The 18986-nt window shown below is 35.9% G+C and overlaps 1 protein-coding gene across 1 annotated transcript in view; it reads right to left on the reverse strand.

Moving 5' to 3' along the window:
* Nucleotides 1-2600: 2600 nt before the first annotated feature.
* dhx38 (DEAH (Asp-Glu-Ala-His) box polypeptide 38) overlaps nt 2601-18986 on the reverse strand; it is a 29968-nt gene continuing 13582 nt past the window's right edge. The window contains exons 17-27 of the mRNA XM_051115489.1: nt 18858-18974; nt 18656-18763; nt 18462-18574; nt 15849-16057; nt 12787-12941; nt 12508-12663; nt 9089-9223; nt 8863-8988; nt 7469-7564; nt 7255-7376; nt 2601-3791 (exon numbers count right to left, since the gene is read on the reverse strand). Of these exons, the coding sequence (XP_050971446.1) occupies nt 3710-3791; nt 7255-7376; nt 7469-7564; nt 8863-8988; nt 9089-9223; nt 12508-12663; nt 12787-12941; nt 15849-16057; nt 18462-18574; nt 18656-18763; nt 18858-18974 (1419 nt within the window). The 3' untranslated portion in view covers nt 2601-3709. The remainder of the gene's footprint in view (nt 3792-7254; nt 7377-7468; nt 7565-8862; nt 8989-9088; nt 9224-12507; nt 12664-12786; nt 12942-15848; nt 16058-18461; nt 18575-18655; nt 18764-18857; nt 18975-18986) is intronic.

Raw genomic sequence — 18986 nt, forward strand, 5'->3', positions numbered from 1 at the left:
TAGTTCTGTCATGGTCCTGAAGTTTCTCAGCATTGCTCATTTTGGATTATGTGACACCCGGTAAAGGCCCTTCAGCAGGAGTGTCAAATCCTGCTCCTGTAGGGCCACGTCTGCAGAGTTTAACTCCAACACTCCTGCCTGTAATTGAAGTAATCCTGACGACCTTCAGCAGAAATCTCTTGTGTGTTTAATTAGGGGTGAAGCTCAAGTCTGCAGAAATGTGGCCCTCCAGCTGAAGGATTGACACCCCTGTCTTTGAGCTACTCTGATGCTGATGATATGGATCATGTGTTTTAAATCAGGGAACCATCCCAGATGTGCCATTCTGGGTTGAGAGTCACTGGTTGTCATATTTTCATTGCAAATACTTTTTATTCCCTTTGTCTATTTCCACCACTGAAATTAGTAACACTTTTTTCAGTATCAGATTTGACAGTACTCCCATACAGTACTTTAAGAACAATACTTTAGAATGATTTTTTGTTCCATAACTGCCAGTTGTGCATGAAGACTAGCTAATGAATTTTATCGATCTTTTTCTTTAAGGCAGAAGTAAGCCTATGGGTGAGTTTTTCAGTTCATTATCCACTATAGGGAAATAACGAGAAGAATAACAATGTGCAGTAAATCGTAAAACTGTTTGCACTACAAACCAGCATGCTCATAATTAAGTTAATACATTAAAATAATATGGTAAGACACACCAATTTGCAATATCAAGCAGCAAAATATGCGGTTTTGCACAGCTAAAAAATAGCTGGATGTGGATGAGACTGGAAGCCAGACCCATAAAATTTACAAATGGCCACGCCTGCTCTTACACTCTTAAGATGGGTAAATCATCATATAGAGACTATCTATAAGTTATAGTTTACCCAAAATAAAAATTTGCTAAAAATGTTCTTACCCTAAAGTAACAGATGCAGTGAATGGGTGCCCTCAAAATGCGAGTCCAAACAGTTAATAAAAGCATCACAATAATCCACACCACTCCAGTCCATAAATCTGTGTGACGTGAAATATTTGGTGTTTGTAAGAAACAAATCCATCAAGACATTTTTAATTTTAAACTGTTGCTTTCGGCTAAAATATGAGTCCTCTATCAATAATATTGCTTTCTCCAGTGAAAAAGTTCTCATCTGAATCAGGAGAGAAATACACACAAATCAAGCACACTTTGTAAGTAAAAACAGTCCAAAACAGTTCCTAACAAATATGTTGGTGGATCTGAGAGGACAACAAAGGATGGAGTTTTCACTGCAGGAAGTGTTATGGAATATGGCCAAATGTTCTGGCTAAAACTAAAACTATTAATCCTTTAAAACACCTTTAAAGGATTAGTTCACTTCCAGAACAAATATTTACAGATAGATTATTCACCTCTTTGTCATCCAAGATTTTCATGTCTTTCTTTCTTCAGTCGTAAATAAATTATTTTAGTTTATTGAGGAAACCATTTCAGGATGTATCTCCATATATATTGGATTTCAATGGTGCCCCCAAGTTTGAACTTCCAAAATGTAGTTTAAATGCAGCATCAAATGGCTCTAAACGATCCCAGCCTTATCTAGCAAACGATCCGTCATTTTCGAAACAAACTGACAATTTTATACTTTTTAACCTCAAATGCTCATCTGGTCTCGTGTAATCCGGGTCAATACATTCAGGGTGTCAAAAAACTTCCATCTCATTTTCTTCTTCAACTTCATAATCATCCTACATCACTGTTTTACTTTTTGTTTTTTGGAAAAAAAAATCTTCTTTGCATGTTCACTTTGTAAACTCTGGGTTGGTACTTCTGCAGCAATGTAGGACAATTTTGATGTTGGGGGAGAAAACGACTTGGGAATTTTTCGAATTTCCCTACCGAGTTCACGTAGAGCTAGACCAGAATTTTAAGTTAAAAAATAGGGCTGCACCATAAATCGCATCCGATTGTCAAGCGCGTTTAGTCAGTAAAGCCGGTACAAGCTACGCAACTATCTATCTGAGATATAGACTTTATTTTATGAAGAAAATGTGAGTTGCACAATCGAAAAAGGTCGAATATGAGCGCGATTTTGCGTAGCTTGTCTGTGATTTACGGCTCTGTGTATTAATTGTAGCTCCAGCTGAACGCACGTGATGGAGATTTACTACTAATCAAAGTACCAGCTTTACTGACTAAACGCGCCTGAAAGACATGAACATCTTTGATGACAAGGGGGTGTCTAAATTATCTCTGTGTTAATTTTTGTTCTGGAAGTAAACTATTTTAATGATTGATTTGTTTCTTACAAACATGTAGCTTCTTACTTCAAGACATTAATTGCTGAACTGGAGTGGTGTGGATTATTGTGATATTTTTATCAGCTGCTTGAACTCACCTTCTGACGGCACCCATTCACTGCAGAAAATCTATTGGTGTGAAACATTTAAATAAAACATGTTTTTGGTTTTAAATGACACTGGAAATATCTTGGATGTTTTTTTTGGAACAGCGTTTCAGACAAGTTCAACAGTCAAAGATGTCAATTTACTACGTTTACAATGGAAAAGCAGCACAATGGATTCAATCACTACCTACAAATAAAGGTAACAAAGCAATGATATATTCATTTCTTTAATATGTAATATAAAACAATAAAATTGAAATACAAAGGAGACAATGAATGAATTTTTTACACTTTCAAAAATATTATTCCCATTTCCCAGCCTTTTAGAAAACAAATTGTTCCATCTAAATATGTTTTGACTATCTAAATCAAACAACAAAAGAAAGAAACACAATATACAGACATCCTGTACACATCAGTAATGAAGAATAATAAAGTTCAACAGACCTCTCACTTCAAAGTTTCCAAAAACACAAACAAAGCAACAGAGCCCCGAAAATCAGAAAGAAAGTGAAATGACCCTCGGTGGCAAGCGGTTGATCATGTTGTGGATTGTGTGAACGCGCAGCGGTCCAGGCCTGTCATCTCTGTCGGTACACAGAACATCTGTGCAATGACTTGCAGCCCAATTGCATCAAAGACGACGCAGGATTTGACCGCTGCCTGGTCAGTGTTGATTCCAGCAGAATGATGAAATATTCTAGCAATGTTTTTGTCAGAATAACAAAGACAAGCTTCATTCACAGGGGATTAACCTATCAAAGTACAGGAAGTTAATATTCATGGATGCTCTGTGTTCTCTGAAAGAATGATACAACAGCTGCGCTTCACAAACCGAAATATGAGAGAATGCGAATTATAATTCAATGATAAAGTGAATACTACAGCAGGACATGAATAAATTCTGCGGTTGTGGTTTACGCAAACATTCAAGCATTAAAAAAAAGCCTGTTGTTGGGCTAAGTATATTTATAATGTCAAATAAAGCTGATTTTTATTTCTTTAGTTCAAGTGTGTTCAAACCTAACAATGTGTTTGTTTTTGAATTTGGCTAAACACTGATTCAGTGCAGTGCTAGCATCCTTTTTTTTTTTTTTTGGTCTCAGTCCAGACAGTCCAAAAGAGTCACAAACAACACTTTGTCTGAGGGGATGAGATGAAGACTAGAAATTTTCTCCTTATACAATTGCTCCTACTGCTGGACAAACCTGGAAGCTGCATGTGACATGCACTGGGATGGTCATATACTACAATAAAATTGCACTGACTGAAGCAGCTGTGGCAAACAACATCATATTTGCAATATTATCTGGCTGAAATTGTCGATACAAGCACTATAAGCCAAATCGAGCCGGTGTTCGTTTTGGTGTCATGGGCGTCTCCTCTTTCCTTCCTGGGGTGCAGATCTTTATTGCCCTGTTTGGAAAGAATGAAAAGACATGTTTATTTCAAGACGTTAATTTAAATAGAAAGGTCATGTGTGTGACTGTAATACGCCATGCATCAGAAGTTGTGAGATTTGCTCTAAGGTTAAATGAGAAGAATAGACAGAGCGGTGACAAGGAGCTTCGGGCAGAGAGAAAAGGACAGTTTGTCTCTGTGGGGACCTGCGGGACGCGGGTCTGATGTAGCTGACAGGGCGATCTATCATCTTTAATTACAGCAGTGCACAGCGCTCCCCTCCTCACACCGCCAGCAATTACATCCATCAGGCCATGACCCTCCTGCTCCTCCACCACAGACTCGGCTCACACCTCCATCACTTCACTTTCTGCTGCCTGCCATCCTCACATTGAACTTTTAGCTACTTTAATACTTCTTTATTTTTTTAACGAACGTTCCAATTAACTCGATTTTTTTATTTTATGAAGAAAATGTGAGTTGCACAACTTGCAGGTGCTAACTTCTCCGTTTGACATTATTTTGAGTGCTAGACTTAACTAGATTTTTATATTTTATGAAGAAATTGTGAGGTGGAGAACTTGCAGAGGCTCACTTCTCCATTTTGACATTATTTAGAGTACTTTTCAGCTATGTGGTTGCAGTATTGTCCAAATTTTTTTTTTATTCATGCTTAGGCAATTAAATGTAGATGAGTTTGTTTCTTCATCAGAACAGATTTGGATGAATTAAGCATTGCATTACTTGCTCACCAATGGATCCTCTGCAGTGAATGGGTGCCGTCAGAATGAGAGCCCAAACAGCTGATGAAAACGTCACAAGTCCACAAGTAATCCACACAACTCCAGTTCATTAATTAACATCTTGTAAAGCAAAAAACTCCACGTTTGTAAGAAACATATCCATCAAGGCCAAAATAATCCATAATCCATAATAACGCGTACTCCAGTTAAAAAGTCCATCCCTTGTTATCCTCTCTTTTGTAATGTTTTCACTTGTAAATGGTATATTTCTATGGCATATTTCTCTCCTGGTTCAAATGAGATATACTTTTTCACCTGAGAAAGCAATATTATGGATAGAGGACTTGCATTTTAGCTGGAAGCAATAGTTTAAAGTTAAAAATGCCTTAATGATAGATTTATTACAAACACAGCATCTCAATCACTTGGCGAATTGGCAAATTTCTCAAAAATCTGTTCTGAAACAAACTCATCTACATCTTGGATGGCCTGAGTGTGAGTACATTTCCTTTTTAGGTTCCTTTAACTTGTCTTGTACTACATTTTTGTGTAGAAAAAAGGCAAATGCACAGCAGTGGAATAAAAAAAGTCTGGAGTCACACATTTTGAAAGCTTAAATTCTTTCTTGAGCGCTGCATTTTTCGATAGCACGTTATGCTCACAATTCTTCAGAAAGACGAAGGGCACTAGTTCAACGGTCATGTTTTTGCAGCTCAGGAGAATGAAAAAGGTGTTGTGTGTGACTGAATTAACTTACACTTTTAAAAAACATGGTCATTTTTATTTTACAGCCTTTACAAAAACATTTTTTTCTAAAAACTTAAACAGGTGTCTATGGAAGCCACTTTCTGCCACTGAATAAAAAAAAAGAAAAAAAAAAAAAATTGAGACTTTTTATCTTGCAAAGAGTTTTTTTTCTTTTAAGTTATATTTATGGGCTTTTTACGCCTTTATTGTGAGAGGACAGTGGAGAGCTGACAGGAAAGTACTGGGAGGAGAGAAGGGAGCAGGATCGGCAAAGGACCTCGAAGTGGGAATCGAACTTGGGTCGCCGTGAGCACAGTTGCGCTATATGTCGATGCACTAACCACAAGACTATGGGTGCCAACGCAAAGAGTTTTTTTTTTTTATCAGAACAGCAAGATATAAACTCACAATTGCAAGAAATAAAGTCAGAACTGTGAGACAACTGCGAGTTATAAAGTTAGAATTGCAAGATATAAACTCATAATTTTGACTTTTTTAGAACTGAGATAAACTTGCAATTGTGATATAAAAAAAATTGCAATTCTGACTTTTTTTTAGAATTGTGAGATATAAACTTGCAATTGCAAGATAAAAATGTGAAATTCTGACTTTTTTTCAAAATTTCAAGATATAAACTTGTAACTGCGAGAAAAAAAAAAATTCACGATTCTGTTTTTCTCAGAATTGTGAGATATAAACTTGCAATTGTGAGTTATAAAGTTAGAATTACAAGATATAAACTCATAATTTTGACTTTTTTTTAGAATTGTGAGATAAACTTGCAATTGCGAGATAAAAATTAGGAATTCTGACTATTTTTCTCAAAATTGCAAGATATATACTTGTAATTGCCAGATAAAAATTCACAGTTCTATTTTTCTCAGAATTGTGAGATAAATTTGCAATTGCCAGATAAAAACTCGCAATTCTGACTTTTTTTAGAATTGCATGACATAAACTTGTAATTGCGAGATAAAACTAATAAATTGTGATGTAAACTTGCAATTATAAGATAAATATATATTATAACATAAATATTATTAAGTCACAATAACCTTTTTTATTTTTTATCCAGTGGCAGAAACAAGCTTCCATAGATTTCATATCTTAACCACACAAAACGAAAATATTTGAAAAAGAAAGATTTTTTTTGTCTAGCGGAAGACCTTAGCAAACGCACATCAACAACTTGGCAATTAAACTTCCTAGCTCTTTATGGCAGTGATTTCCAAAGCATTTTCTTCAGAAGAAATGTAAAATGTCCTCTAAGTGACCTGTGGGTCCTGTAGGATTCAGGTCAGGTGAGATGAGCTGTGATCTCATCTTAGATCAGTCGGCATCTTCCTATCAGCTTATTTAAAACCCCATGAAGGCATCAGAACCCAAGAGGGAGGCCGGCACCTTAATTATCCATCTCCCCATCATGCAAATCAAAAGTCTAATCTCCACTTTTAATGTGATTATTGTCAGGACGTCCATCAGGCGGACAGCCAGCCGAAGGCTTTGATACAGAGATAAAAGTCCTGATTAATTAATGAAGTGTTATTTTACAGGACACATTTCTCGCTTTTGTGGAGCTGACAGGTGTGTGTAAAATTAATTTCCTCGGATTAGTCCGAAAATTAGCGTCTGTCTCTCTCCTCCCCGTCCGTGGCGGCACAATTTAAATTGCTACAGTAATGGGGGTCACCCAGGAGTCAATATTATTTCTTTTTCTCTCCTGTGGAGACGGGAGGTGAGAAAAGCTCATCATGGAAAAGACAAGAAGACGTTAGGTGAGGAAAGAGATGAGGAAGATGGAGGAAGGGGAGGGTGTGAAGAGGATAATAGTCTTCCCAAAAATTGCGACATTAGTATTTCAGCACGGCAGCCATTTGATGGCTTCCTTCTAAATAGGATGATTCCGATTTTGCGAGAGTGCGAGCAGTCGCTTTAAAAAGCAGAAAGTGACTCTAAACCCTGAGTGACAGCAGTGATGGTTGAAGTACCTGACACTGCCCACATTGTTCTTCCTATCCTGCTCTTCTTTCCGTGCACGAATCTGTTCTTGTGCGAGAGACATCTCCTCCTCCATGTTGGTGATCTCCTCCTTGGCTCTCCTTCGGTTCTCCTGGAAAAGCGATCGAATGTGAGTGAGACCAAAATAGAGACACATATGTAATGTAAGTGTTGAGTGTGATATTTAGGACGGATGTTGCTCACCTGTCTGCTCTTTCCTGCATGTTTGATACTGTAGAACATTGGTCCCAGCTCAGCCAGCCACTCGCCGTCCACTGCCGTCACACATTGCATGTACTCCTAAAACACAAACACAAATACATGTCAACAAATTACTGTTCACTAGTGATTGGGGATGGGATATTCACACAATACTGAATAACATGTTGTTGGTAATATAAAATGTCAACATTGTGAATATCAAGCAGCAATAAAAAGATGAAGGCATTGATTCAGTGCTTCAGTTCAATTTGTTTGCATCACTGAAAAACTTTCAGCATGAATTTAACGTTTATTACCACAAATACATATATTTGAGTATATCAATAAAAAACTTCATTGTATTCATTTTGTGAATAACAGCGTGTAAAACACGCCTAGTTAATTTCAAACATGGTTTTCACTGTATTTTACAAAAGGTTTTAACCCATTTTAGAGCAAATGTATAAATAAGGACATTATAAGCCCACAAACATCAATGCATTTACATGAACAGTATAAACTGTAATTTTGTTAATTATACTAATACAACTTAAAATAAATATTTTCATGTATTTTAAAATGTAATTTATTCCTGTGATGCAAAGCTGAATTTTCAGCATCATTACTCCTTTGGAAATTCTAATATGATGATTTAATGCTCAAGATTTTTTTTTAATTATTACAAATAAGATTTATTATTACAGATTATTAGTTATTATTAATATCAATGTTTAAAAATGTGTTGCTGTTTAATATTCTTGTGGAAATCATGATACATTTTATTTTTCAAACGTCTTTGATGAACAGAATGTTCAAAAGACTAGCATTGATCAACAAAGTTTAAGAAAAACAGCATTTATTTGAAATCAACAATTCTGTAACATTATAAATGTTTTTACTCTCACTTACCGTCTTTACCATCAATTTATTGCATCCTTGCTAAATAAAAGTATTTATCTTTTTAAAAATAAAAAATAAAAACATCTCATTGACCGCAAAGTATTAAATGGTAGTGTATCAGTAAGAAATGAGTACCAAATAAGCATATTAGATTAATATTTAAATTATTATGAAATAGAAAAATATTTCTGTTAAATAATTTAGTAATGATTTTAATAATAATAGTATTTATTTTTTATTTATTTATTTATTTATATGTAAAAGCATAATTTCCATTACTTTTATAAATACAATAGTGCAGAAACAACATAAAATCACTGGGAAAATAAATAAAGGAACTAAATAGAGAAATGTTGCAAGCTGGATTCAATTTGCATCCCCCATAACAGCACCACAGCTTAATGTCAGAGCATGTGCTTTAACTAAGCATCATAGCAAACCATGATTTGTACTAACTGACGTCACTTTACATTCAAAGGCTGAGGAGGAAGAAGTACCTTTGTGGTCATGACCAGCTCATGGTAGATGATGTAGTCAGGGGTGTAGCCCATCCCGAACAAAGCACTCGTAGGGTGAAGATGGCAGGGCATGCCAGTTCTCACGTTCACATACTCCCCTATTCCCTAAACAAACAAAAAGAGGTCATGAATATGCGTCACATGCTGCTTGATGAAAGTGAATCCAATGTTACATTCCTGAATATGTACATAAGTAGTTGTGTACCTTTAATTTAGCAGCCTGGTGAAAGTATGCAGCACAGATGCACTTCCTGATCACATCCCAGTCTGAGCCGCAGGAGACCAGGTTCATTTTCTGCTGGACCATGATGTCTTTGAGCTGAGCTCGCACCTCACGCACCTGTGACACACCACACACTGTTATTCAGGATAAACTTACTTAAATAAAAGAGGAAGCACATTAATTGTTGTGCTAAAATTACACATAGTTAAACTATACATACACAGGGTTTCTACAGATTTTATGGAGCTAAATTTAAGACATTTTTAAGACCAAGTAAAGAAAAGAAAAAACACAATGTGTTGTATTAGCAACACAAATTTTAAAATACAACCAATCTCTATTACTTTTTAAAATAAAAAAAATTATAAAAAAATAATAAAATAGCTTAAGGCTTGAATACCTTTGCTTCCAACCACTATAATATGAAAATATATATTTTATTGTACCTTATGATCACACTGCATAAAACCTGAAGTTTTTCCTTGGTATTTTTGTCTTGTTTTCCAGTGCAAATATCTAAAGATTCTTAAATGAAGATTTTGAAGAAGCAAAATGTCATACAAAGTCTTGTTTCTCAAAATGAAGTCTACAATTTAAAAAGAACAAAGATCTACCAATGGGCTTAGAAAAAAAAATACAAAAGGAAAACAAGATTTTTACCCCCATTTACAGATATTTGTTCTTGTTTTAAACAAATTGAATTTTGTTCACTTCTTAGAAAAAGATCTTCATTTTGCACCTCAAGTAAATATATCTTGATTTTTGTGAAATTATATACTGAAAAACAAGACAAAAATACTAAACAAGAAATACCTTTTTAGCAATGTATGCAACATTCAATGCAATGTCTTCTGCTTTTATTAAGACCTTTTTAAGGCCTTAATTTGAGAAAGGGTGAATTAAGACTTTTTTTAGACAGAAACCCTATATTAGACAGACAGAAATATTTAAAGCTGATTATCATTCTATGTCTAAATATTTTCCCAAAGCAGTGACATTATTGTTAACTAACATTTTTGTTAATTGAAACAAAGCTGAAATAAATTACAATACAAATATTAGATGGAAAAAGCAAAGTAAATGAAAATTAGACTAACTGAACTGAAGTTGAGGAAATAAAACTACTAACAGACAATAAGTAAGTAAATAAATAAATAAATCAATAAGAAATCAAACCTAATAGTAATATATATATGTATATTATATATATATATATATATATATATATATATAACCCTAAAGCTAATAAAAATGACATAAGCACATAATAAAATTAATAAAAATTAAACTAAACTTAAGATTATAAATAAGTAAATAAATAAATAAATAAAAGATAATACAAAATATTAATAAAAACTTAAATAAATAGTAATAAACTTTCATAATAAATAGTAAAAAACTAACACTGGTTTGAAGGATCCCGAAATTAGAAAAGAGCAGCTGAATTAAAAGTAATTCTCCACTGGCAAGATGGGCTTTTAATAAAACTTGGTTGTTAAAGCAGCAGAAAGCCAAATATGTTTTTGTTGTTTTGTTTCGTTTTATTTTATACATTAAAAAAAATAGTAATAATAAATATTTATTTATTAATATTTTAAGGGTAAGAGAACTTTAACATCCACATACAAAGCTTGTTGAAAACTGGCAAACTCGCTCTTAAAAGGATGCTATTATACACTGACCAAAATCATAAACGCAACACTTTTGTTTTTGCCCCCATTTTTCATGAGCTGAACTCTGAAGATCTAAGACGTTTCTATGTACACAAAAGGCCTATTCCTCTCAAATATTGTTCACAAATCTGTCTAAATCTGTGTTAGTGAGCACTTCTCCTTTGCCGAGATAATCCATCCACCTCACAGGTGTGGCATTTCAAGATGCTGATTAGGCTGATGTGTGCCTTAGGCTGGCCACAATAAAAGATGTTGCCCGTGAATTGAATGTTCATTTCTCTACCAAAGTTTCAGAGAATTTGGCAGTACATCCAACCAGCCTCACAACCGCAGACCACGTGAAACCACACCAGCCCAGGACCTCCACATCCAGCATCTTCACCTCCAAGATCGTCTTAGACCAGCCACCCAGACAGCTGCTGCAACAATCGGTTTGCATAACCAAAGAATTTCTGCACAAACTGTCATAAACCATCTCAGGGAAGCTCATCTGCATGCTCGTCGTCCTCATTGGGGTCTTGACCTGACTGCAGTTCGTCATCGTAACTGACTTGAGTGGGCAAATGCTCACATTCGATGGCGTCTGGCACTTAGGAGAGGTGTTCTCTTCACGGATGAATCCCGGTTTTCACTGTACAGGACAGATGGCAGACATTGTGTATGGTGTCGTGTGGGTGAGTGGTTTGCTGATGTCAACGTTGTGGATTGAGTGGCCCATGGTTGCGGTGGGGTTATGGTATGGGCAGTCGTATGTTATGGACAACGAACACAGGTGCATTTTATTGATGGTATTTTGAATGCACAGAGATACCGTGACGAGATCCTGAGGCCCATAGTTGTGCCATTCATCCACGACCATCACCTTATGTTGCAGCATGATAATGCACGGCCCCATGTTGCAAGGATCTGTACACAATTCCTGGAAGCAGAAAACATCCCAGTTCTTGCATGGCCAGCATACTCACCGGACATGTCACCCATTGAGCATGTTTGGGATGCTCTGGATCGGCGTATACGACAGCATGTTCCAGTTCCTGCCAATATCCAGCAACTTTGCACAGCCATTGAAGAGGAGTGAACCAACATTCCACAGGCCACAATCAACAACCTGATCAACTCTATGCGAAGGAGATGTGTTGCACTGCATGAGGCAAATGGTGGTCACACCAGATACTGACTGGTTTTCGGACCCCCCCAATACAGTAAAACTGCACATTTTAGAGTGGCCTTTTATTGTGGCCAGCCTAAGGCATACCTGTGCAATAATCATGCTGTCTGTGAGGTGGATGGATTATCTTGGCAAAGGAGAAATGCTCACTAACACAGATTTAGACAGATTTGCAAACAATATTTGAGAGAAATAGGCCTTTTGTGTGCATAGAAAAAGTCTTAGATCTTTGAGCTCAGCTCATGAGCTCAAAAAATGAGGGCCAAAACAAAAGTGTTGCATTTATAATGTTAGTCAGTATTGGATGGAACAGACGCAACTTATATTACTACTCACCTTCCCATGTGAAGAGGATATTTAAATAGAAGTGGTTCAACAGCAAAAAAATTACATTTAGCTGTAATGGTCAGACACGCTGACACTTTTTTTACATTTTTTTTTAACAATCCTGGTTACCATTCTATGTGGACTTTAGCAAAAAAACAAAACAAAAAGTATGAAGAATGCCTCTATAATAAATCAATTTGACTGATTAAGAATCAATCCCCAAGTAAACATACCTTCCGCATGGCTTTGGTGTGGATGAAGTGATCGTTGCACCAGATGCTGGAGTAATTGTTGTTCTTCCACTGCAGGTAAACGTTGAGGTAGGTCAGGTGATCACTCTCAGGCACTGAGAACTTCTCTCTCACCTGGTCACTCTCCTCTTCTCGACCCTAGACAAGCAACGGCAGTTTTGAACAGTTAGAAAACAGCAGCACCTGATGTACAGCACATTAACAGCTCAATACATTATTGTAAAGAGTCTGTTAATGCTTTCTGGTGTGAATATTTTGTACCTTCGGTCTGTAGAAAATGGACGGCACTGACAACATGGAGACGATGATGAGAATGTCAGCACTGCAGCCCATGTCACATGACACGATCAGCATTTTAGACAGAGCCGGATCCAGAGGAAACTCCACCATGAGCCGCCCAGTGGGTGTCAGAGCGCCTGAAACAGAGACGAGAAGAAACCGTCCTCAAATACAGGCAAAAGTCAAAAGGGACTAGAGAGCACCCTCTTTCGAAAGTGCTGATGGTGGGAAAATGATTCCACTTTGAGATTCTGATCAAACTTTTTCAGAAGCTCAGATTTCAAAGATTACATGACAGACTAAGAAGATTAGTGAGAGAGCGCTGTGAAAAGCAGAGCAGATATTTGGGCAGGTAAGCCTTAATCAGAAATAATCTGCTGTTAACACCAGACGAGAGCTAGAGGGAAAAGTGCTCCACATAGTCAAATCCCCACAAACCCCGAGAGATACACAGGAAATGAGATTGAGATCCCTCTCTGGTCACACAGACAGTTTTACTTCAGTTGCTACAGCTGAACTTTGAGTAAGACCTTAATACTTCACTGCAGCACTTCACGAGCAATCTACCCTACTAGAATGTAAGACACACTTAAGAACTCAAAGAGTTTTTTCCCCAAATAAAAATAATATCACTACCAACAGTTATCTTTAAACACTGATATATCCAAACACTGTCTAGTGAATTTCAGAATCAGTGTTATTTTATTATCACCGATATACCAATATATTTTATCCTAATATGTGACCCTGGACCACCAAACCAGTCATAAGGGTCAATTCTTTGAAACTGAGATTTGTACATCATCTGAAAGCTGAATAAATAAGGTTTCCATTGATGTATGGTTTGTTATGACCATATTTGGCAGAAATACAACTTTTTGAACATTTTAAATCTGAGGGTGCAAAAAAAGTTGTCCAAATGAAGTTCTTAGCAACTCATATTACTAATCAAAAATTAAGTTTAGATATATTTACAGTAGAAAATAATGGAACATGATATTTACTTAATATCCTAATGATTTTTGGCATAAAAGAAAAATCTCAAATTTTGACCCATACAACTGACCCATATTGTTGGCTATTGTTGGCTACAAATATACCTGTGCTACTTACGACTGGTTTTGTGGTCCAGGGTCACATATTTGGATTAAATTATGTTTTAATTATTTATTTTTCATTTTAATTACATTTAATTTTTTATTTTATTTTCGTATTTCATTTTCATTCTTTTTTCATTTTAATTTTAATTAGGGGTTTAGTAATTTTGTTGTGTGTTTTTGTCATTTTTAGCTCAAGCAGGCCTTCGTCTGCGTGTTAGACAAAAGTGACTATACATTTTCAAGACCTAACCACTAGATGTCTCATGGTTCACACATTTCTCAGATTGTCCACAAAACTGGTTAGGTTGTATGTGAAAGTTTTTTGGACAATCTGAGAAATAACCAAAGGCCTGCTTGGGCTGATACGCATTGGTGTCTTTTTAATATTTTAGTCCTGTCTTAAAATAAAGGCTTTTTACTTTTCTTACTCTGAGAGTGTCTGGATGTGGATTTTTTTTTGTTTTGTACAACAGGATCCACTTTTCATTTTGGATATTTGTTCCCTCTCTGGAACACCCATAGTTTTGCTTGAGATTACCTGATGTGTCCTGGCCAAGATTTTTTCTTTGATTATTATCTAGAATGTTTTAAGTTTTAGTTTATTTAGCTTTAGTTATTTTATTTCTTGGACTAAAGAAAATTGCAAATGTTGCCTCTGCAATAGCTGAAACAAAATAAGTTTAATGTTTTTTACTTTTTTTTTTTTTTTTTTATCCACCTCATTCTTCAACACGGTAGTAAGCCTATGGTAGACTTCCAATTCATTAGTCGCTACAGGGAAATAATGAGAAGAATAACAATGTGCAGTAAACGGTAAAACGTTTTGAACTACAAACCAGTGTGTTCATAATTAAGATAATATATTAAAATAATATGGTAAGATTTGCAATATCAAGCAGCAAAACAAGCTTTTTTGTACAGCTAAAAATAGCTGGAGGTGGATAAGACCGGAAGCCAGACCCATAAAATTTACAAATGGCCATGACCGCTCTTACGGCAAAAATAAGGTGGAAATTTTATTTTATTTCAGTTACTGATTACTTCAAATAATGAAGATGTTTATATATGTCTACATTTTAATTAAAGTAGAAAATTAGACACTGTTGCTGACAATTCACATCGAAATAATACAATAAAATACAATAAAACCCCCCCAAAAGCATGTGGAAAAATGACTGAAAAAACTCAGCATGAAATGGACTTTCTTCCCTATCGTGCCGTATAAATGCGTGTCTTATTGAATGAGAAAAAATTAGGACTGGACTTGGTTTTGTCCACTGGGAATTGATGGGATCATATAAAGTGTTGTGAGTGACAGGTTGATGGAAATGAAGCAATGAAACTTGCCTGGCCATTGGAATTAAAGTTTTTTTTTTTTAAAGTTTGCAAGGATAAATTATTTACAATAGTGCTGTGCAATTTGCAAGTTTTTGTATACATAATATATGTGTGTGTACTGTGTATATTTATTACGTATATATAAACACATACAGTGTATATTCTGAAAATATTCATTTTATTTATTTATTGATATAATTAATATTGTATATAAATACATTTAATATATAAACATTTTTCTTACACATATCCATGCATGTGTGTGTATTTATATATACACATAATAAATATGCATATTATTTTGGATGCGTTTAATAGCAATTAATTGTTGCACAGCACTAAAAATACTCCAATATTCCATAAAAACAAAGAAATGACCATTTCGATTTTCTTTGGTGACTTGAAAAATCTTATTCCACATTAAGCAATGCCCAAAATAAACTTTTGATACCATTATCTAATAGCACAGTTCAACTCCAAGAACAGATTCACTCTCCACAGTCTCTTTGAATAAAATATGGCAAATGGGACAAAAAATAAAATCAAAAGATTTATGTCTGATTCTGATTCCCTTCTCAGGGCAACGTCTGAAGCTGGTAGTCTCACCTGTGTTGTCAAGCGCTCCTAAGATCCACAGCTGGTACATGGAGTTCAGCATGTTGTCTTCAGGTGGAGGGTCCATGAAGTGGAAGAGCAGGAGATCTTGAACTCCCAGTGACTTGAGCAGCAGCACAACATTGGCCAGGTTAGTCCGCTGGATCTCTGGGATAGTGGTGGTGAGCATTTCATTCTTGAAGGCACTCTGAGTGTATAACCTGAAGTGAGCCAACACAAAGTAAAGTCAATTTATTTGAACATCCATGCCAGCCACAATGTAATACATACACACTGTAGAGAGCTTTGGCTGGCTGTTTAAATTGTGATACTGAGAAATTAATCAAACAGATAAATGTAGGACACCATTAAAAAGTTCTCTACCTCCCCACCTTTAGAAGATCTAGAGGGAAGCCCATAACAAAGAGCCATTTACAAACTACTCCTGAGCATCTTAAAATATCACAGCTCTCCTCACCACTCCACAGAGACAGATCTGAGAGAACAGCAGATTTCTGCAGCTATTCAACTAAATGGATAATCCCTCAGAAGATGGCGTGAAGAAGGAACTCCGGCAAGCTCTTTAGTACAACATATGCATTTATGCATATCAGTCCAACTGGCTCTTGTGAAGATGCCGCAATCACAGCCAGAGCTTTTGAGTTATGGATTCAACACGCATGTCACATGCTTCTGGTTGAACAGAATTGATTCTTGATGCACAGATGTTTGGTAAAGGATATATGTAACTAATCCGCCATGTGCCACACACTTTCACAGCCAGAGACACTCACAGGGAGGCAAAACAATCCCCTGCGTGAGTTTCCTTTGTGTGACCGCAAAACAGCGAGACAGCGTGTCGCCGCATCCTCTGGACTGTGCAGATTTGAAAAAGGTCACAGTCAAAAAGCCCACAGGAGCCTTTGTCTCACATTCTCAGAGGTGTAAACAAAAATTAAACTGCGTGAAATCCTCTCAAGATTACCTTCCCGTCCCCCTCCTGCAGTCGCCATGCCTCACTGCAAGATGTTTCAGAAAAGAGGGACTGGTGATTTGACTAAAGCTCATTGTTCATCTGCCTATGAGCAAAAAGAGGCCAGAGTCTCTATTTACACTACAAAGACACCTGAGCGATGCACTTTTTAAAAACAATTTGTTCCAAAGTACTGGATCAAAAACCTAATTTAACGTTTCATCACTCAAGTTGTCATGAAATAAAAATATAACCATGCATGGGTTTTACTTTTTCTTTTTTCAGTCGACAACTGATGGATAGAAGCAATTTCTCACTGACCCACTCTATGACACAATACAGAAGAAAAGATCTGCTGCTACTTACTACTTATTTCATTGCAAATTGAATTTCCTCTGCTTTTTGAAATAGCAAAAATGCAGTGCACAGCATTTTAGATTTCATTTTTGTAGTAACAATAATTTTTTTAGAACATATCTAATTAAGAATATCACCATGTTCTTAATTAGGTTAATGAAGTTTAGGGATATTATTGTTAACTAAATCTAAAACCAAAACCATAATAATAATAAAAAAAAAAAATCATAACTTGAAATAAATGTTAACTAAAAAAAAATATTTATACATTTTATTTCAGCTAGCAACATCTCTCATTTTCATGTAGTTTAACATGAACTACTGCAAAAATGCAAAGCTGAATTTTCATCATCATTACTCCAGTCTTCAGTGTCACATGATCCTTCAGAAACCATTCTAATATGCTGTTTTGATGCTGAAACATTTTGTTATTATTACTATTTTCAATGTCAAAAGCAGTTGAGGTTGTTAAGGTTGCATTTTTGTGGAAACTGTGATATACTAGCATTCAAAAGTTTGGGGTAATAATAAAAAAAAAGAATAATAAAAAAAAATTAATACAAATGTATAAAAACTATACAGAATTTTTTTTTAAATAATCTATGAGACAAAAAAACAAAACCCAAACATAATTAGTGAAACTTTTAAATTGAAGTGAAACCAGAAAATATTCCAATAAAATGTGTCAAATTATTTTAAAAAAATGCTAAAATTTTCAAATTACTATAAGATCTGTGAAGATTTAATCTAGTTTCAAAATGTCATTAATCACATGTTTTTACTTATTACACATATTTTTCTGTAACAGAGAAATTGTTTACATTTTTTGGGTATCAAGTTGACTATATGATTAAAAACACAAGCATTTTAAACGAATATATTATAAGAATATAATTATCTAGTCATCCCTAAAAAGTAGAACATATAATAATAAAAAATAAAACTTTAGGCACCCCATGAAAGGAATCAGAAATTCAGGGAGATTTACTGAAGCATCAGCTATGAGGTCACGCTGTGGCGTATCGATCTACTGTTGGTCACCTGGTGTCACGTGATGTGAATTTGCAGGTCAGGGTTCGCCAAGCTTAAACTTTGGAACGCAGAGAAATACGAAAACTTTTTCACACGGGCTTGCATTTCCAGTCTGATGCATTCACGTGCATATGAATAGAAGTCAGTGGAACGAAAAGTGCAGTGTGACCGCGCCTTTAGACCCACTATGAACTTTGCCATTGTTTTAAACTTTGTTTGCCCCTTTGCTCAAAAACAATCAGTCTATTCTGATTTGTTCTTACCTGTAACACTGTCCTGGTCCTGTTCTTCCTGCTCTTCCAGCCCTCTGGTTTGCATTGGCTTGACTAATGGGATACACCTGCAGCGCATCCATGCCAATGCGAGGATTGAACACCTAAACAACACCAAGTAATACATCTGTAAGTATGTGCCATATTAAAGACTGGTCATTGCTAACAGTTTCATATGGTTTTACCTTCAGTTTACAGTAACCAGAATCCACCACAAACATGATGCCGTCCACAGTCAGAGACGTCTCAGCGATGTTTGTGGCAACAATACACTTCCTCACTCCATCAGGAGCCTGTCAAAAACACACAGGTTTAGTTCACAAACCATCTACACCGTTTTGTTTCATGATCGGGATCTTAGAGTGCCCAAAAGAGACAGAGGTTTACCTTCTGGAAGATCTTGGCCTGCAGGTCCGAGGGCAGCTGGGAGTAAATGGGCAGCACGGCCAGGGGTGGAGCGTTCTCTAGATCCTCTAATCGCTCCACAATCTGATCTGACGTCACCTGCAGCAGTAC

Source organism: Labeo rohita, chromosome 7, assembly GCF_022985175.1.
Source record: "Labeo rohita strain BAU-BD-2019 chromosome 7, IGBB_LRoh.1.0, whole genome shotgun sequence".
Taxonomy (NCBI): domain Eukaryota; kingdom Metazoa; phylum Chordata; class Actinopteri; order Cypriniformes; family Cyprinidae; genus Labeo; species Labeo rohita.